This window comes from Megalops cyprinoides, chromosome 1, assembly GCF_013368585.1.
Source record: "Megalops cyprinoides isolate fMegCyp1 chromosome 1, fMegCyp1.pri, whole genome shotgun sequence".
NCBI lineage: Eukaryota > Metazoa > Chordata > Actinopteri > Elopiformes > Megalopidae > Megalops > Megalops cyprinoides.
In genome coordinates, this window is record NC_050583.1 from 50593665 (window position 1) to 50610278 (window position 16614).

General features: G+C 44.3%; 2 protein-coding genes across 3 annotated transcripts; both read left to right on the forward strand.

Annotated features, from left to right (window-relative positions):
* Nucleotides 1-693: 693 nt before the first annotated feature.
* exosc1 (exosome component 1) lies at nt 694-4245 on the forward strand. The gene is made up of 8 exons (XM_036541386.1): nt 694-729; nt 1592-1707; nt 1819-1893; nt 2091-2179; nt 2349-2382; nt 2581-2631; nt 3227-3311; nt 3736-4245. The coding sequence occupies exons 1-8, from the start codon at nt 702-704 to the stop codon at nt 3840-3842; spliced, it is 585 nt and encodes a 194-aa protein (XP_036397279.1). The 5' UTR covers nt 694-701; the 3' UTR covers nt 3843-4245.
* A 1232-nt stretch (nt 4246-5477) lies between these two features.
* Nucleotides 5478-16048, forward strand: zdhhc16b (zinc finger DHHC-type palmitoyltransferase 16b). Of its 2 annotated transcripts, XM_036537771.1 has the most exons (11): nt 5478-5653; nt 10046-10291; nt 10878-11072; nt 11813-11901; nt 12170-12198; nt 12499-12632; nt 13277-13375; nt 14285-14370; nt 14736-14859; nt 15186-15256; nt 15511-16048. In XM_036537771.1, exons 2-11 carry the CDS (start codon nt 10052-10054, stop codon nt 15611-15613), a joined length of 1170 nt encoding a protein of 389 aa, XP_036393664.1. In that variant the 5' UTR covers nt 5478-5653; nt 10046-10051; the 3' UTR covers nt 15614-16048. The 2 variants fall into 2 exon arrangements, with proteins under 2 accessions (XP_036393664.1, XP_036393657.1); XM_036537764.1 differs by lacking the exon at nt 13277-13375 and having other exon boundaries at nt 5483-5653.
* Nucleotides 16049-16614: the final 566 nt, after the last annotated feature.

Consider the following 16614-nt stretch of genomic DNA (forward strand, 5'->3'; position numbering starts at 1 on the left):
CTATTTAATGAAGCTGCCAGTTGAGGACCTGTCTGTTTCTCAAACTAGACACTCTAATGTATTTGTCCTCCCGCTCAGTTGTGCACTGGGGTCTCCCACTCCTCTTTCTGCTCTGGTTAAAGCCAGTTTGCGCTGCTCTGTGAAGGGAGTAGTACACATCATTGCTTGAGATCTTCAGTTTCTTGGCAATTTCTCGCATGGAATCGCCCTCATTTCTCAGAACAAGCCTTTTAAAATGATGAACTTGCATTAGCAAACACAACATGTCATTGGAAAACAGGACTAATGGGCGTCTGTACGCCTCTGTAGATATTCCATTAAAAATCAGCTATTTCCAGCTACGATAGTCATTTACAACATTAACAATGTCTACACTGTATTTATGATCAATTTGATGTATATTACATATTTTAATGGACAAAAAAATTGCTTTCCTTTCAAAAACAAGGAAAGTTACATCATAATTTGGAACGGTAAGTGTAACTTTTTATTACAATCTTTTTCAATGCTCTCAACTGCTATATTCTAAAAACAGGCTAGCTCATAGTAAGTGTAGGAATACCTTCACGTTGTACTTCAGCATGCCACAACAAACATGGTGTATGAAAACGCCAGCCTCCTCCATGCTGAATGTCGAATCAGATAACGTCTTGCTCTCAGTGTATGGACCAATGACAGCCACGATTCTTTTGCTTGAAAACATGTCTCCCATGAAGCTGTGTGTTCCAGGTGAGTCGGAACAGTAAACGTGTTTTCAAATGTGGTTACTCTTGGATTTCCTTTTTTTTTTCAATTTATATTGTACGTGCTAATAGATGAAGGCAGATATATATGTATTCAGTTTAGTTTTTCACCCACTTGTCATCGTGGGAGACTTCTTTAGCATTAAGATGTTGGGTGAAATGATGTTTGGCTATCAAGTTAGCTTCAAATGCTCTGTACAGGGTGTGTCGAGTACTCGTCATGTTGACTTTAAACACTTGACTAGCCGTACTAGTAATTACCTGTAATTGTGTTACAGACAATAAGGGTTGTAGTCCATGCTAATTGTCGACATTACGTTTTCTGCTAAATTGCTTGTCAGCTGATTGTTCAGTACTAGTTTAGCTTGATGGCTAACTCACCAGTCAACTTTTTTTCTATCGGCCCGTCCCACTGCCTGGGGCATCGTTCGTTCCAAAACACTCCGTTTCTTTCATGTTTTCAATCTGACCTAAATGCAAATTACTCAAAAGCCGTAGGGTGTTACCACTTGCAATCTGTACGCGATCTGATGATTACATTGATTTGTTTTGCGAAATAAATAAGTGAATACTAGATAGGTCGCTAACTACCTCGTTAGTGCTGAAATGAACCAGACAGGATCATCTAAGTGAGAGCTTTCTGAAACTGTATGTGCGACGTTGAAATTGTTTCGCAATAGAAACATATATAGAATATATTCCTCTGTATTAGTATCGTAAACGATATATGTTTTACATTTTCAAAAGTGCTGTAAACGCGTGTTGCGTTCTGCAGGGAGTATTATTGCAGCCCTAAGTTGGTTGGATCTGGTTGTGTACTTTTGTCAAACATCCACTGCACCCTGCAGGAGAGAGGCTGTGCAGCACGGAGGATTGTATTCCAGGGACAGGGACGTACCTGCGACATGGCTACATCTTTGCCTCTCTTGCTGGATATGTGCTGAGGAAGAACGAAGGAGAAGAGGTGCGTGGCATGGTCGATGTGTTGTGTGCTCTGCGTGTTTGGATTTAGTGTAGAATTTAAGCTCAGCTGACTTCATAACCATTTCCCATATGGAATGCTTTTTGCTTTCAGCTGCCTGTGATATCTGTCGTGAGAGAAACAGAGGCACAATTGCTGCCTGATGTCGGCGCTATAGTCACGTGCAAGGTAAGAAAAGGGGGTCTTTTGAGTTATGAAGCGATTTTGTAACACACCTAAATGAGCTGTGTTTCATGTTGATGCTTTTGTCTGGTATGTGTAATCTTGACAGCTTGTATGTTCCATGCATTCACACGATTGCACTTATGGTGAAATCAGGGTGATATGTGTTTTTTGTCATGGGGACAATGTTTTTCTTTTTTTAGGTTACCAGTATCAACCCAAGGTTTGCTAAAGTCCACATCCTCTATGTTGGTTCCACCCCACTGAAGGACAGGTTCAGAGGAACTATCAGGTAAGATAGTTAGGTAGGTTGTATTTTCCATAATCAGACATTGTACTGGGTGACAGTATCGATCCTAATTACATTGTTTTAGACTCTTTATTGTTCATTTGGATGAAAGTATTTGACAGCATATGTGATCAGCCATCATATGCAGAGTTGTAATGACTGTCTTTCACAGGAAAGAAGATGTAAGAGCAACAGAAAAAGACAAGGTATATGTCAACAGCTCCAAGAGTCGTCTTTGTGCAAATATTCCTGTAACAAGTGCCTGTGGCTACAAGCCATTGCTGTGAAAAGTACCAGAGAAGTTGACTTTTTTAATCAAAAATGTGAACATACATTTTGCACAAACAATTTTACAAATCATTAAAAGTGTGTTTGCTCATATTCTGTGTTTGTTTCAATTTCAGGTTGAGACATACAAAAGTTTCCGGCCCGGAGACATTGTCCTTGCAAAAGTGGTATCCTTTTATTAGTAAACCAGAGGCTACCTGGGGTGCAGGCTGCAGAGACCGCCTGGAGTATAGTTAACAGAACATCTGCATTGATTGTACTGACCTAAGGAGTGTGCTGACCATAGGAAATGCTCAGGAATGTTTCCATTATCGAAACCCCAGGCATACATATATGTGCTCTGAATGCTTAGAAAACTGTGAAACCTAGGCAGCAAATCTAGAATGAACCCTGAAGCTTGTGGTGTTTTTTCAATATTTTCATCAGAATTGACACATTCCAAAAAATTGCAAACCAACAACAAAAGAACACACACTACTTTGTGTGTGTTTTATACTAAGCTTTTACTTAATTAAGTGTGAAGAACGTTATAATGCAGTTTACAGGATAAACTCAAATATGACAAAGAGCATGGACGTCAGTGTTCGTTCAGGCATGGCTCAGTAGGAGCCAAACAGGAGACCTAACTTTGCTGTTTATCCATCACTTTTCTCAAAATTTAGACTTGAATTTCTGAAGCAGGTGACAATGCTTAGCATGCCCTCATGGTAATGAAACCGTTACTCTCTGTCTTGTCTGGCATTGACCTTGACCAGGGCTCAGATTTCCCTGGGTGATGTTCAGTCCAACTACCTGCTGACGACGGCGGAGAACGAGCTGGGTGTGGTGGTGGCACACAGCGAGGCAGGTAAGCAGGTGGGGCAGGGCAGGGTGGAGCAGGGCAGGGCGGAGCAGGCGGAGGCCGCACCCCCTGTTGCCTAAGACATCAATGGGAAAAGGCCATTTGTCTTTTTTGTTTGTTTGTTTTATATTGGCTGTGTACTCATTGGATTTCTTATTCTCAAAGCTGAGCAAAAAATTGAAGCAAGGCTGCGAGAGCTGGAAGTATCAAAGTGAACAGCAGTCTCGCCCAGCCACAAGAGCTGTCAAATGTAAATCAACCCACAGGACATCTGAAAAATAATGGCAGACAGCGAAGTATAGCAAAGTTGGACATTTCCACAGGGGTACAATCACAGGTTTGCAGTGACAGATTGCACAGTCATGTCCTTTTGTGTGTAAAATTGGTGATTTTTTTTTTTTTTGGTCCTTTTATTTTGATTTTGGAACAGGCGTGCAGATGGTGCCGATCAGCTGGTGTGAGATGCAGTGCCCCCGGACTCACGCTAAAGAGTTCCGGAAGGTGGCCAGGGTACAGCCTGAGTATCTCCAGGCCTGAAGCAAGGCTTCTGATTCCCCTCTGCGGGCTCTCGCCTCGACATCCAGCATTCCCTTTCCTCCAGGAACACACAGCTTCTATCTGACAATGCAGACCAAGCCCTGCGTATGACAGGATCGAGCGCCTGGTATTCTCAGTTCATGGAGACACTCGGAGAGGAAGACTTCCGAAGTGATGGCTACATACAAAACAAGTGACAACCAGTAGCTATAAAGCGATCGGGATTTTGAAGTAAATGTTCTTTAATTACGACTGGTAATTGACAGCACTGTTCTGAAGACTCGGTGGAATATATGATCCCGAAACCAGATTACAGTTTTTGTTTCTATGCATTTACATTCATTCTTGGTTTCTTTTCTTGCCTTTGGAAAAGTACAAAAAAATAAACATGATTTTTCAAGCATGGAATGTGTCAATCACAATATTCTGTGGAAATTCAATGTTCTTAGGAGTTGTAAACTGTTTACAGTGTACCTTTTGAGGTGTGAAAATCCCATCCCTTTGGGGTTTTCTAGTTCAGTGTAGCCTTTTAATTTCAGTATGGGTTTGCTAAGAAAAGTGACCTAAAATGAAAATAATGTATGTTCTTGTTTATCTCTGTTTTAATTGTGTCCTCAGTGTTGCCTCACCACAGCATGATTGCTGATGATTTTACTGTGTGACATGTCAGTTGGCAGGCTGTTCAATCACTGAAGCTCTGGGCCATGAAACCACAGGCACAGCCCTGAATCCTCCAAGCATTCCTGCTCAAAAACATCTCCCTGTTCCACAAACCTCTGGAAGTAGTGCTGGCTTGCCCCAGCCCCACAGCTGTGTGTCTTGTTAGCAGCATGAACCAGATTTTTGGGGTGCAGGGGAGATCTGAGTTAGCGTTGCTGATTGTGTCTGATGATGGAGTAGTTTGTTAAGGTAATGAAGAGGGGGGAGAGTACCCCGGTTAGGTGCCTCTGTCCTCAAGGAGAAACTGATTATCTTGAGGGCTGTTCTTTGTGGCTATTACCTTTAAGTTTTCTCTTTTTGTGAAATGAAATTGGGGACAAAATATTTCCCATGTGAAGAATTGACGGTGGGGAGCGAAATTCTGATACAGTAAACTTGTAGGATACAGTTCACTTTGAGAATTTTACATTTTAATGTGTATCCAACCAGTGCTGATTGATCTATGTTATTAGCTAGCGACCTTAATTTAGTTTGAAACCCAGCGCGTGATCTCGGATGGAACCTTGCTATCTAGTAAGCAATAAAACACTGGGAGGGGACCGCCTCTGTATTAAGAAACTGTATGTATGTAAGAAAATGTATATTATACACCAGTGATTATTTTCTGACTGAGGCATGATCCGTATAATCATGTTATGATGATAAGGACCCTGACAGGCATCGCTCGCAGAAATCGGTCATCACATCGCTGGGTTTTCGCATAGACCAGTCACACATACACGCCACGCGCTTGTCCACACGAGGTGTCGTCGAGAAATGGACTACAATACCCAAAGACTCTGTGGCTATGCCTGACATCTGTTATTGCTCTGTAAATAAATACACTGTTGCTGTACACGTTTTCCATACAATACCAGCAGTTTATCTATGAATCTGCTTGACACAAGAACATTATTATTGCCAGATTTCCCGAACTTCATTTCCCATAGTGCTTCTGTGTCACTGTGCGTAGTCTAAGGGACGGCTAGCAAATGAAACGTAGTTAGCTCTCTCTTTCAATTGTTCATTATAAATATTTTCGATCTCGAACAACACTGCGACCATGAGTTAAGTTGTCGCTTACTAAACGGAGGGAGGCCCATCGATGCCAAGTGAGTATACTGACTTTGAGAGACCCCGATCTTGTCACGATAATGACATTATCCCGCCAGATACCTATCTAGCTTGCTAACGCTCGACAGAGAGGCGTGATGGAAACTGAATCACTAGGTAATTAGTTAGCTAGCCACTTAGCCGTTATCGTGTATTAGACACATTTATGTTCTTGATGTCTTATAGAATGAACTATATTCTGTCTAAATACGGGTTTAGGTGAATTTGATCAAAATCCTTTATTAAATCTGTTGTGTACAGTGGATCGTGTTGATGGATCTTGCTGTCCAACTGTTCACTTGCTATTTTTTTCTGCTCAGGAAGCTAACGTCAGATAGCAGCGATTATAGGTGACAGAATGGTCCGAAAATGCAAAGCAGTAGAAAGAAATGGTTAAAATAGTGTCATAGCCAGGTTGGTAACGTAGCCGCTGTTGAATGCTGTTTTGCGGAAGAGAGACTGGCTGGAAACAACGCAAGTTCGAAAGGACACTATGTTGCAAACCATATCCAGCTAATACAAGCACAGTGTAGAGTTACAGTAGCCATATTGTTGTAGCCTACTGTATGTTGTTACAATTATTAGTGTCTGTCTACAGATTGTCACCCTTTCTGGTTTTATTTTTACTAGTTAACTTTACTAAATGAGAAACTTAGCTAGCGGTGCAATGTGAGGAATTACGATGTTGTCCCACTCCTGTATTTCGTCAGGAGGCAAAGTTTATGCTGCAGAGGCGTTTTATGAATACTTGACATGTGAATGATAGCTCAGCAAGTTATTTAGCGAGCAAGGTAGGCATTAGAACAGATATGTGTGACAGTACACCATAAGTAGACACTTGTATCCATTGTATAGAGAAACTCATTCAGGTACATCCTTATTAAACAATAGCCTATAATACCCCCATGCGTCAGCACCTCGTTGCTTGCAATCACTCATTGTATCTGGTGGGTTCAGCGCATGGCAGTTTGTCCTTGCTTCCACAATCTACAGGCTTACAACTCAGTACCAAACTAACCGACGTTAGCTATGTGTACCCGCTAATGTCCGATGCATCAGTAGAGTCGTGACATCCGTGATACACACAGATCCATCGCTGATTCTCTGATGTTTGAACTCATGAATATGAGTGGGTGAATAGAACTGTGTAACGAATAGTGATGTTATGAAATGTGACGTTCGCTTTGGATTTCCTGGTCGAAAGGATTGCACCTGAAGCTCGTGCCAATGTGCAGGGACGTGCATAAGCCCAGCAGCCAATGATCCACTCCAAAACATAATGTAAACAGTCACCAAAAGAATGCTTTAAAATCAGTGTGACAAAGCCTAGCTGTTGGCATCACACTATCATTGTTTTCCCCTGAGCAGCAGTCATTTGTCTTATGTTGACATATGAAACCGCCAGCTGTTTTGATATGTCAACATAAGATTTATATGTCGTTTTTCAGGCCATGTATTAGCAGAACAGACCACACAGAGTTTTATGAGCCATGGGAAGCATCTAAAAAAGAATGTTTAATCATCAAAGTGATCTCAAAATGGAACAAGAAATAGAACAGTCAGTGAATATAATAAAATGAACCAGCTGCCAAAGGAGCCCTACACAGTCACCGTAGGTAAATGGGCTGGGCTTTTCAGAAAATGGTCTGTTCTGGTGTTAAAATAACTCAGGTTGGCCAGTCTGTCACAGCCAGTCACCTGACTGCAGCTGGTTAAATGTGCTTGCTCACATGTAAAGATGGTGACACATCATGGCTTCTCCCCTCTCCAGTGTTGTTTCCCTCCCACTGTTACTGAGTCTCTGTCTGTTTTAGCATCCGTTTGCTTCAGTTGTAGCAAAGGCTGCTGTATTGTCAACACATGCACTGAGTAACCATGGAGACGTCCATATCCCTCTGTGCCTTCCTCGCATGGAGTTGGTGGTACAGCCATGCTCGTGGATTGCTGGGATGAGGAGTCAGCTGGGAATCTGCCCGTCTCTCTGTGTGTTTGAAGGTCAGCACGTTGGAAGGGCAGGGCTGAATTTTGTCCCTGCGAGCACAGGATGAGCTCCGGAGGGGTTTGATGTTTCTTGCCATCTGAGAGGTTGTCATCAACCTGGTCATGTTGTGGTCATGTTGCAGGGGAAACGCTCCCCTGAGTTATGGAGTGGGCTTGGAGGCTGTAGGTGTTCACTCAAAGAAGGGAGACTCAGCTCCTGAGCTGCAGAGCTATCTACCGTGGTAAATGGAGGTTACCACGGAGACCACTAGACCTGTTGTTCCTTTTTATTTTTCCTGCTAGAGGCCACAGCCTTCATTTGTGGGCACTTTATCTGAAACAGCAGCAGTGTTTTATGTTGTATGCTCCCCTGTGATTTTTCATTTGCATCTTCTACCCTGAGCTGTGACACATCCCATAGACTCTGAATTACAACAGAAAATACTAAGTTTTCACTACCATGGACAGAATTTTCAGTATAACATGGAGAGTTACACATCTTGTCACTCTAGAGAATCTCTGATGGGGGTCATTCCATGGAGTGTTGACCTCACGGAGTTCCTGGCATTGCATGTGTGCAGGTTAGGGGGATCACATTCTTCTCCAGCTTCACTGGCTTACAAGAGCCAAAGAGCGAAGGCTAGTGTATTGCTAGCTGCCGCCTTGCTGATTGTAGTGAAATTAAGCTGGGTTTAGTCATAACCATGTTAGCGATACTCAGGAACTAATACCTGTGTTAGAAGTCCACTCGCTCTAGCCTGGAAAAGCATCCTAGTGCTGAATTCCCATTGACTTTGTGTGATGTCAAGGAGGGCAATATAAGGCCAAGGGCACTCATGACATGTGAGTTTTGAGATGAAACCTCCCTCTGTTTTTGAGTTCAATGGCTGATGCGTTTCTTCTCTTCTCTGGTCAAGCCTCTCCATCATGCTGGCTCTTAGGAGCACTTTGCTGTTGTCAGTTAGATTGATACTTTCACAGATCTGTGAATGTAGGGCTCTTCTGGTTAAATATGGAACTGAAGGCTCTTGAGGAAGGTGGAGGGGTCTGAGGTGGTGTCTCAGTGGCTCTTGTGGTATATAAGTGTCTTGCTGTGTTATAGGAAAGTGATTGAGTGTTCCATGTTGGGGAGATGAGAATGTGGAGGCTAAAATGTCTGCTGCAATAGGTGTGTGTCTCAGTTTATCACAGGGAAATAGACCAGACAGGGAGTGTGACAGTGCATCTCTGCAGGGTGAGGACAGGATTGGCAGCATCACAGTTTTGGATCCGGTCAGCCGAGTTTTTAATCTCTGATACCATTAGTGAGTCCTTCTCTGTGTTTGATCAGGACAGCCTGTGATCAAGTCACTCGGTGTGTGATTAGATCGCACAGTTTGTCAGTGTCTGGTAAGTTGACTCTGTGTTAGTGTGTAATTGGGTCACTTAGTGTGTGCTTTAGTCAGTGTGTAGTCAGGTGACGCAGTATGCCAGTGTGTAATGCGGTGACTCAGTGTTTCAGTGTGTGGTCAGGTGATGTGGTGTGTTAGTGTGTAATGAGGTGACTCGATGTGTGAGTGTGTGATCAGGTGAATCTGTGTGTTAGTGTGTAATGAGGTGACTCGATATGTGAGTGTGTGATCAGGTGAATCTGTGCGTTAGTGTGTAATGAGGTGACTCGATGTGTGAGTGTGTGATCAGGTGAATCTGTGTGTTAGTGTGTAATGAGGTGACTCGATGTGTGAGTGTGTGATCAGGTGAATCTGTGTGTTAGTGTGTAATGAGGTGACTCGATGTGTCAGTCTGTGATCAGGTGAATCTGTGTGTCAGTGTGTAATGAGGTGACTCGATGTGTGAGTGTGTGATCAGGTGAATCTGTGTGTTAGTGTGTAATGAGGTGACTCGATGTGTCAGTGTGTGATCAGGTGAATCTGTGCATTAGTGTGTAATGAGGTGACTCGATGTGTGAGTGTGTGATCAGGTGAATCTGTGTGTTAGTGTGTAATGAGGTGACTCGATGTGTGAGTGTGTGATCAGGTGAATCTGTGTGTTAGTGTGTAATGAGGTGACTCGATGTGTGAGTGTGTGATCAGGTGAATCTGTGTGTTAGTGTGTAATGAGGTGACTCGATGTGTGAGTGTGTGATCAGGTGAATCTGTGTGTTAGTGTGTAATGAGGTGACTCGATGTGTGAGTGTGTGATCAGGTGAATCTGTGTGTTAGTGTGTAATGAGGCGACTCGATGTGTCAGTCTGTGATCAGGTGAATCTGTGCGTTAGTGTGTAATGAGGTGACTCGATGTGTGAGTGTGTGATCAGGTGAATCTGTGTGTTAGTGTGTAATGAGGTGACTCGATGTGTGAGTGTGTGATCAGGTGAATCTGTGCGTTAGTGTGTAATGAGGTGACTCAGTGTGTTGGTCTGTGTGTTGCAGGGGGGAATGCGGAGCTGGACCTGGTTCCTCCTCAGAGTCATGCGGTTGTTCCTGCGGTGGCTCCGGCTGTGTGCTTGGCGAGGCCGCAGTAAGCCCTCCAAGAAGCTGGGGGAGGTCTGGAGCTACAGCAGGCTGCTGCTCCGCTCTCTCTATTTCAACAGCCTCACCAACTCAGATGTGGTCCTGGATTCACTGTTTGAGCCTGTGTACTGGCTGGTGGACAATCTGACTCGTTGGTTTGGGGTGGTAAGTCACTATGGAAAAACTGTAAGGCTGCATTCTTTTGTTATCCACTTATATAAGTATATTCTGTCCTTTTATATAGATGTAGATGCTGATTAAGTCTGCCCCACATGTGGCAAAACATGCAGGTCGTCCATTGGTCCGCCCAGCCACACGCAGTTGCACAAATGCACAACAAACACAACAAAATAACACTTTCAGTTTCAGGAGAGCAGCTTCATCTTTAACACCAATGGACAGTTATTAGTAGATGTCCTCATGGAAAGATCCCAGATGCAAAACTGTTCTGATGCAGCCATAGAGCTGTTCATCTTGGTTGCTAACCTCATATTTATGTCACAAGTAAAAATATGTTTGCAAATTCCTGGCTAATACTTGAAAACTGACCACTATAGGCACTGAATGGTTAGTGTCACTGTGGATAAATGCTGTGTGCATGATTTCTGTTTAAAATACTGGACATTTTCTTCTTTGTCTGTCAATCCAACCCCATTTATTTGTTGTCTTGCTTTGTCTCTCACACTGTGTGTGTGTGTGTGTGTGTGTGTGTGTGTGTGAGACGCTAATCCCTCTCCTCACCCTCCCCCAGGTTTTTGTGTGCTTGGTGATAGTGCTCACCACCTCCATCCTGATCATTGTCTACTCCTGCTTGCTGCCCGTGGTCGTCTCCACCTACCCCATGCCCTGGGTGGTGTGGCACTTGTGCTACGGGCACTGGAATCTGGTGATGGTCATCTTCCACTACTACAAGGCCACCACTACCCCTCCTGGCTACCCTCCGCAGGTAAATGCGCTGCTACCTGACAAAGCTCAATGATCAGTTTGGCACAGATTATTCAGACCAGGGAATGCTGAGAGCTATAGAGCTGGCTTCATATTTACCTATTTCTTATTTTGGAAAAATTGTAAAATGCACAGGCAAATGCGCTGTAAGTTGCCTGATGAAGCTCACAGATCAGTTTGGAATAGAAGACACAGAACAGGGAATGCTGAGAGCTACAGATACATTTATGGGAAAGCTTCATATTTGCCAATTTCTTATGTTGGAAAAATGGTAAAATGCGCAGGTAAATGCAGTGCTCATTGCCTGACAAAGCTCAATGATCAGTTCAGATTAGAAGACACGGAACAGGGAATGCTGGGAGCTTCAGATGTAGCTATGGGAAAGCTTGTGATCAGGTGAATCTGTGTGTTAGTGTGTAATGAGGCGACTCGATGTGTGAGTGTGTGATCAGGTGAATCTGTGTGTTAGTGTGTAATGAGGTGACTCGATGTGTGAGTGTGTGATCAGGTGAATCTGTGTGTTAGTGTGTAATGAGGTGACTCGATGTGTGAGTGTGTGATCAGGTGAATCTGTGTGTTAGTGTGTAATGAGGTGACTCGATGTGTGAGTGTGTGATCAGGTGAATCTGTGTGTTAGTGTGTAATGAGGCGACTCGATATGTCAGTGTGTGGTCAGGTGATGTGGTGAGTCAGTGTGTAATTTTGTATTATTATGTATTATTTATGTCTTTTTTTACTTAGACTAAATGTGACACGCCATCAGTGTCCATCTGCAAGAAATGCATCGTCCCCAAACCTCCCAGGACTCACCACTGCAGCATCTGCAACAGGTGAGAAGACAGTTGCGTTGAATTGCTGAACACAAGGCTAAGCTTTGCATGTCTGTGCGGGAGTTTTCCAGATGAAACTCTAAGAGAGGTGACATTTGAGAGGGGTCGGCCTTAACCGATCTTACAGCAAACAGTGTCTCGGAGCGGCATGGCTTTGGATTGATCTTGTTCCAGAAATAAGTGAATTGGGTGTGAATCTCGGAGACACGTTTGAACGTGCCAGGCCTTTCCGCAGTAAAATCACTGCTCCCTTTCTCTTGCCTCGCAGGTGTATACTGAAGATGGATCATCATTGTCGTATCCTTTGTACACATTCTCCACGGAGCCCCTTCATTTCACTAGGTTGCCTGGATGATTGGCCTGTTGTTATTTCCATTTTGTTCTTGGTGAGCTCGGGTGGTCACACATGCAAGGCGTATCCAGGATTGCGCCCGTAAAGATCCGTCTGTATAAATGGGTAACGTGAAAATGACCACTAATGTCTACTAAATGACAATAATGTAATTATGTTGTGTAATTTTAGTGTAAAAGTTGCTGCAGTGAGTAGGTTTTTTCTGCTGTTCCCGTTGTCTCTTCCCTGACTGGTCTCTCCCTCAGCCTGGCTGAATAACTGTGTCGGTCACTTCAACCACCGATACTTCTTCTCCTTCTGCCTCTTCATGACACTGGGCTGTGTGTACTGCAGCATCAGCAGCCGAGAGATGTTCATTGACGCCTACACTGCCATCGAGGTGAGGACACCCGCCAGCAGGGGGCAGCATGCCTTCTTCTCCCGTGTTTGCAGCTGATCAAGGGACATAAGATTTTTACATGCACCTCTCTCTTACAGTGTGACCTGTACACTGGGTAGTGTAGCATAGTGTTAAGGAGCAGGGCTTGTAACTGAAAGGTTGCTGGTTCAATTCCCTGCTGGGGCACTGCAGCTGCACCCTTGGGCAAGGTACTTACCCCAAAATTGCCTCAGTAAATATCCAGTTGCATAAATGGATAACATGGGAGAACTGTAACCTATGTAAATTGCTCTGGATGAGAGCATCTGCTAAAGGCCAATAATGTAATGTGACGTAATGTACAGTAGCAGGGCCCTCCCAATTGTCAGGAAAAATCCTGTGTGTTCTAGGCTTGATGGCATTCTTGGAAGGCTGCCTGGATTAATGTGATTTTTTTCCACAGATTTATTGTCTTTGTATGTGAGTGCTGTGTGATTGTTTCGGAATGGGCCAGCTGAGAGCAGAATCCCACAGTGGTGTCTGTTCTCTGTGTATGGGTGCCCCAGTTGTAGCTTCCAATGCCCACTCTTCCCCTCCCCTCTTAGGGAAGGGTAGTCAGCAGCCATTAACATGGGACCATATGTGTTCACGTTGTGTTCCAATAGAACTTCAGAAGTGTGGACGAGGAGCCCCAGGGGGTTGTGGTGACGGGGGTGGGGCTGCTGGTCTATAGCGTCCTGCCCCCAGAACTGGTGACCGGGCAGGTAGTACAGAGGAGCCTGCATCACACTGGGTGGTACCTTATGCACATGCTCGAGCCCCGCCCACAGCGCTTGAGCCCCACCCCCTACCTTGTCTTCCAGTGGGATTTAGACAGTCTTAGAGGATGACTTGGGGGAAAGAGTTGCCATTTGTTATGACTGTAATCTTTCTCAGCAAGTGCTGAAGAAAGCCAATCGGGTCTTGTCTCTCAGTAATTGGTCCCCCCCATTTCCATCCTCACATTCAAGCCTTGTGTGGGCTGTTCTTATTGGTAGGAGGCTGATTTCCTGTCCATTGAGTTCGGAGATTCCTCCCAAGGTTGACTCCCTTTTGATTGGCTGCTCCCGTGATATGACTTAGCGGTGATTGGTTGCTAACCGTTTTTCAATGTCTGTGGCTGTGTGTGGCATTAGTTTGGAGTGGATTGTCACTTACAGGCTGAAATATCTTGAAAAGCCATCTGCTTGCTGCCTGTGCTGGCACTGGAACAAATCTGTTGTGCTGTTGTCTAGGAAGGACAGAATGTTGGTCTGTTAATAGAGCCTGAACTGAACCACATTCTCTCAGATTTAATGACTAGTATTAAAGAAGCAGTGCGTCATGGGAAGGGAAGAAAGACCCGGCTGTCTTGAAGGTATTAAAATGCCTGGTAGACGTTGAATGCTATTATTGAGATCGGCGTGAGATTTTGATACAAATAAAACAAAAGCAAGTGAATTCTACAAACAGCATTTTAATGGTTTCAACCCTCTACCACAGTAACATTGATCCTGTGGGTTCTGAGTCTGCCTGTACTAGCAGCCCTGCAGATGGCTTAATGCATGAAATGGCATGTCAGTCACAAAAGGCTACATTTAAGGTGTGAGATAGATGCACACTTTTCACAATGCCATGTTTTCTTTTTCCCAAAGAGCTATTACCAGACTCCACCACCTCCTTTTACCTTCAAGGACAAGATGTTTCATAAGAGCGTCATTTACCTGTGGGTTCTAACAAGGTGATACACTTGTCTGATCACTTTCATTACAGTACCTCTGATGTACTTTATTTGAGACGCTGGACATTACTGTACTTAAATATGAGCTTTCCCGTTAAGAATGAACTGTAAGATTGATCTGTGGTACCTCTGTGCTCTGTGCTTATTTTCAGAAATACTCTTGAATAAGCCTGTGATAGTATTCAGCTAGTTTTAATTTAAGCTTTCAGTCCAGCCAGGAATTTTGACATTGTACTTGTGCATGTAAATCATGCATGTGCATTAGCTGTACTGTGCCTAGTAGCTGTGCTTGACCGTAAAGTTTAGTACACTCCTGAACTCCTCCATGAGCGTATGTGGTGTCCTGCAATTGGTCCTCCCTGCAGCTCGGTGGCGATAGCTCTGGGAGGCCTGACCCTGTGGCACGCCGTGCTCATCACCCGGGGTGAGACCAGCATCGAGAGGCACATCAACTGCAAAGAGGCTCAACGTTTGAAGGCAAAGGGGAAGGTGAGGCAGGGGCCTTTTTGGGAGTATATCCTGTGCCCCTTACAGGTGATTCTGATCTGTTTGTGTGCTGGTCAGTGGTTGCTTTGTCAGTTTTGGGTGTCTTCATTGAGCAGTGTTCAGGCAGCTGTGATTGGTGGGATTAAGGCTTGTTTGTGCATTTACACTGAATTTGATAGCATTAAAAGTAAGCCATTTTGATAGGAGACGTGTCAGCTAAATGATAAAATTGACATTTCTGCCATAAATGATAAAAAGATGACTATATCTGGCAATGGCAACGCTGGGTGAAGCAAAAACAAAAAAGCCTTCCTCCTGTTTTTTGACAGGTTTTCCGAAACGTGCATCACTTTGGGAGAATAAACAACTGGAAGGTGTTGTTTGGTGTGGAGAAGAGGAGGTGAGTGGTATGTTTCTTATTCAGTGACAGGTGACAGAGCTTGGTGGCAGCCAGGGACAGCCAGAGCAACAGGAAATAGGGGAGAGAGTTTAGCAGAAGCAGGATTATCTGGTTTACAGTGTATACACCTGACATAACTGCTGCTATAAATGCACCATTTAACCTGGGTGCTGTTGGTTTAATGCATTAGATGCATTAGAAAATATGTGCATGTGAATTAATTAATATTCTGTTCCTCTCTCTTTCCCCAAAAGCCATTGGCTGACCCGAGTTCTCCTCCCCTCTGGCCACGCCCCCTATGGAGACGGGCTGACATGGGATTGGTCGCCTCACAGAAGAGATATGGTGGCTATCTGACCCCTGGAGGCCATGACAAAGGACGGGCACAACTACCGGGCATTGAGCCACATGACACTTGGGCTGGACAGCATCCCTAGGGGTCCTGGGTTTTGGACAGGGGTGTGGCAACCCCACACAACCCGGACCTGCCCGGCCCCGTCCGCTTGAGCCGACAGTCCACCAAAATATTTCCCACGTCCCACGCGACGTTCTGACAAATGTGTCATGTGGATGTGTCTTTGTAAGTCGATGTGAGGCGTTGTCCTCTGTAGCGTCAGCCTAAAGGGAGAACGGACAGAGGGGACTTTCTTGGAAAGACCCCAAGTGGCTTCACTGAGAGAGGGCTCCATTGAAAACCGCGAAGAGGCACTCGAAGCCGTCGTTCTTCTCCACCTGCGGTGGCGACTGCCAAGCCTCCAGTCAGAACATGTCTTTTTTGGGTTGCCATGGTGACCCGGGGCCTCGCTCAGAGGCAAATTCCAGATTGTTTCATTTACTGCCATGGCATCGGAATCATGTGGAGCTGAGCTCCGGTGAAAGATGGATGTGGATATTTATATCTTTGCACTTAATAAAATCCTGTTCTTTCTAGTCGGGTGTCTTTATTCTGGTTTCAGCCTGCCATGTTTCAGCTGTTCTGCAAAAACCATATCCAAACTGTCCTTCTCAGTCTGTGTGGTTTGTAAGGCTCCAGCTGTCTCTCAAGATACAGATACCAGATTACCAGTTTAAATTTACTCTTTTTTACCACATTTTTGCAGGAAAACACAACATCCAGACAATACTGTTACATTTACAAAAGAAGTTTATTGACATGTTAAGTTATAGATTTCTTTAAATATTGTCCACAATATCCTTGGCATAAGTCTTTTTTTGTTTTGTGAGGTTTAAAGTTAGTTGGCGCAGTGAAATAATCTGACTAAAAATGTGAAGCGATCGGCCTGGTAGTGGCGGTAAGGCGTTTAATGATGACAGAACACCATTATTCTCAGAATATCGAAAAGAAAACTGAATTCCAC

Coding starts and splice junctions, on each gene's coding strand:
- exosc1 (XM_036541386.1), top strand. CDS start 702: ATGTCTCCCATGAAGCTGTGTGTTCCAG. Junction 2,180..2,348: donor AGGTTCAGAGGAACTATCAG/GTAAGATAGTTA, acceptor TGTCTTTCACAG/GAAAGAAGATGTAAGAGCAA. Junction 2,632..3,226: donor ACATTGTCCTTGCAAAAGTG/GTATCCTTTTAT, acceptor ACCAGGGCTCAG/ATTTCCCTGGGTGATGTTCA.
- zdhhc16b (XM_036537771.1), top strand. CDS start 10,052: ATGCGGAGCTGGACCTGGTTCCTCCTCAGAGTCATGCGGTTGTTCCTG. Junction 10,292..10,877: donor TGACTCGTTGGTTTGGGGTG/GTAAGTCACTAT, acceptor ACCCTCCCCCAG/GTTTTTGTGTGCTTGGTGAT. Junction 15,257..15,510: donor TTTGGTGTGGAGAAGAGGAG/GTGAGTGGTATG, acceptor TTTCCCCAAAAG/CCATTGGCTGACCCGAGTTC.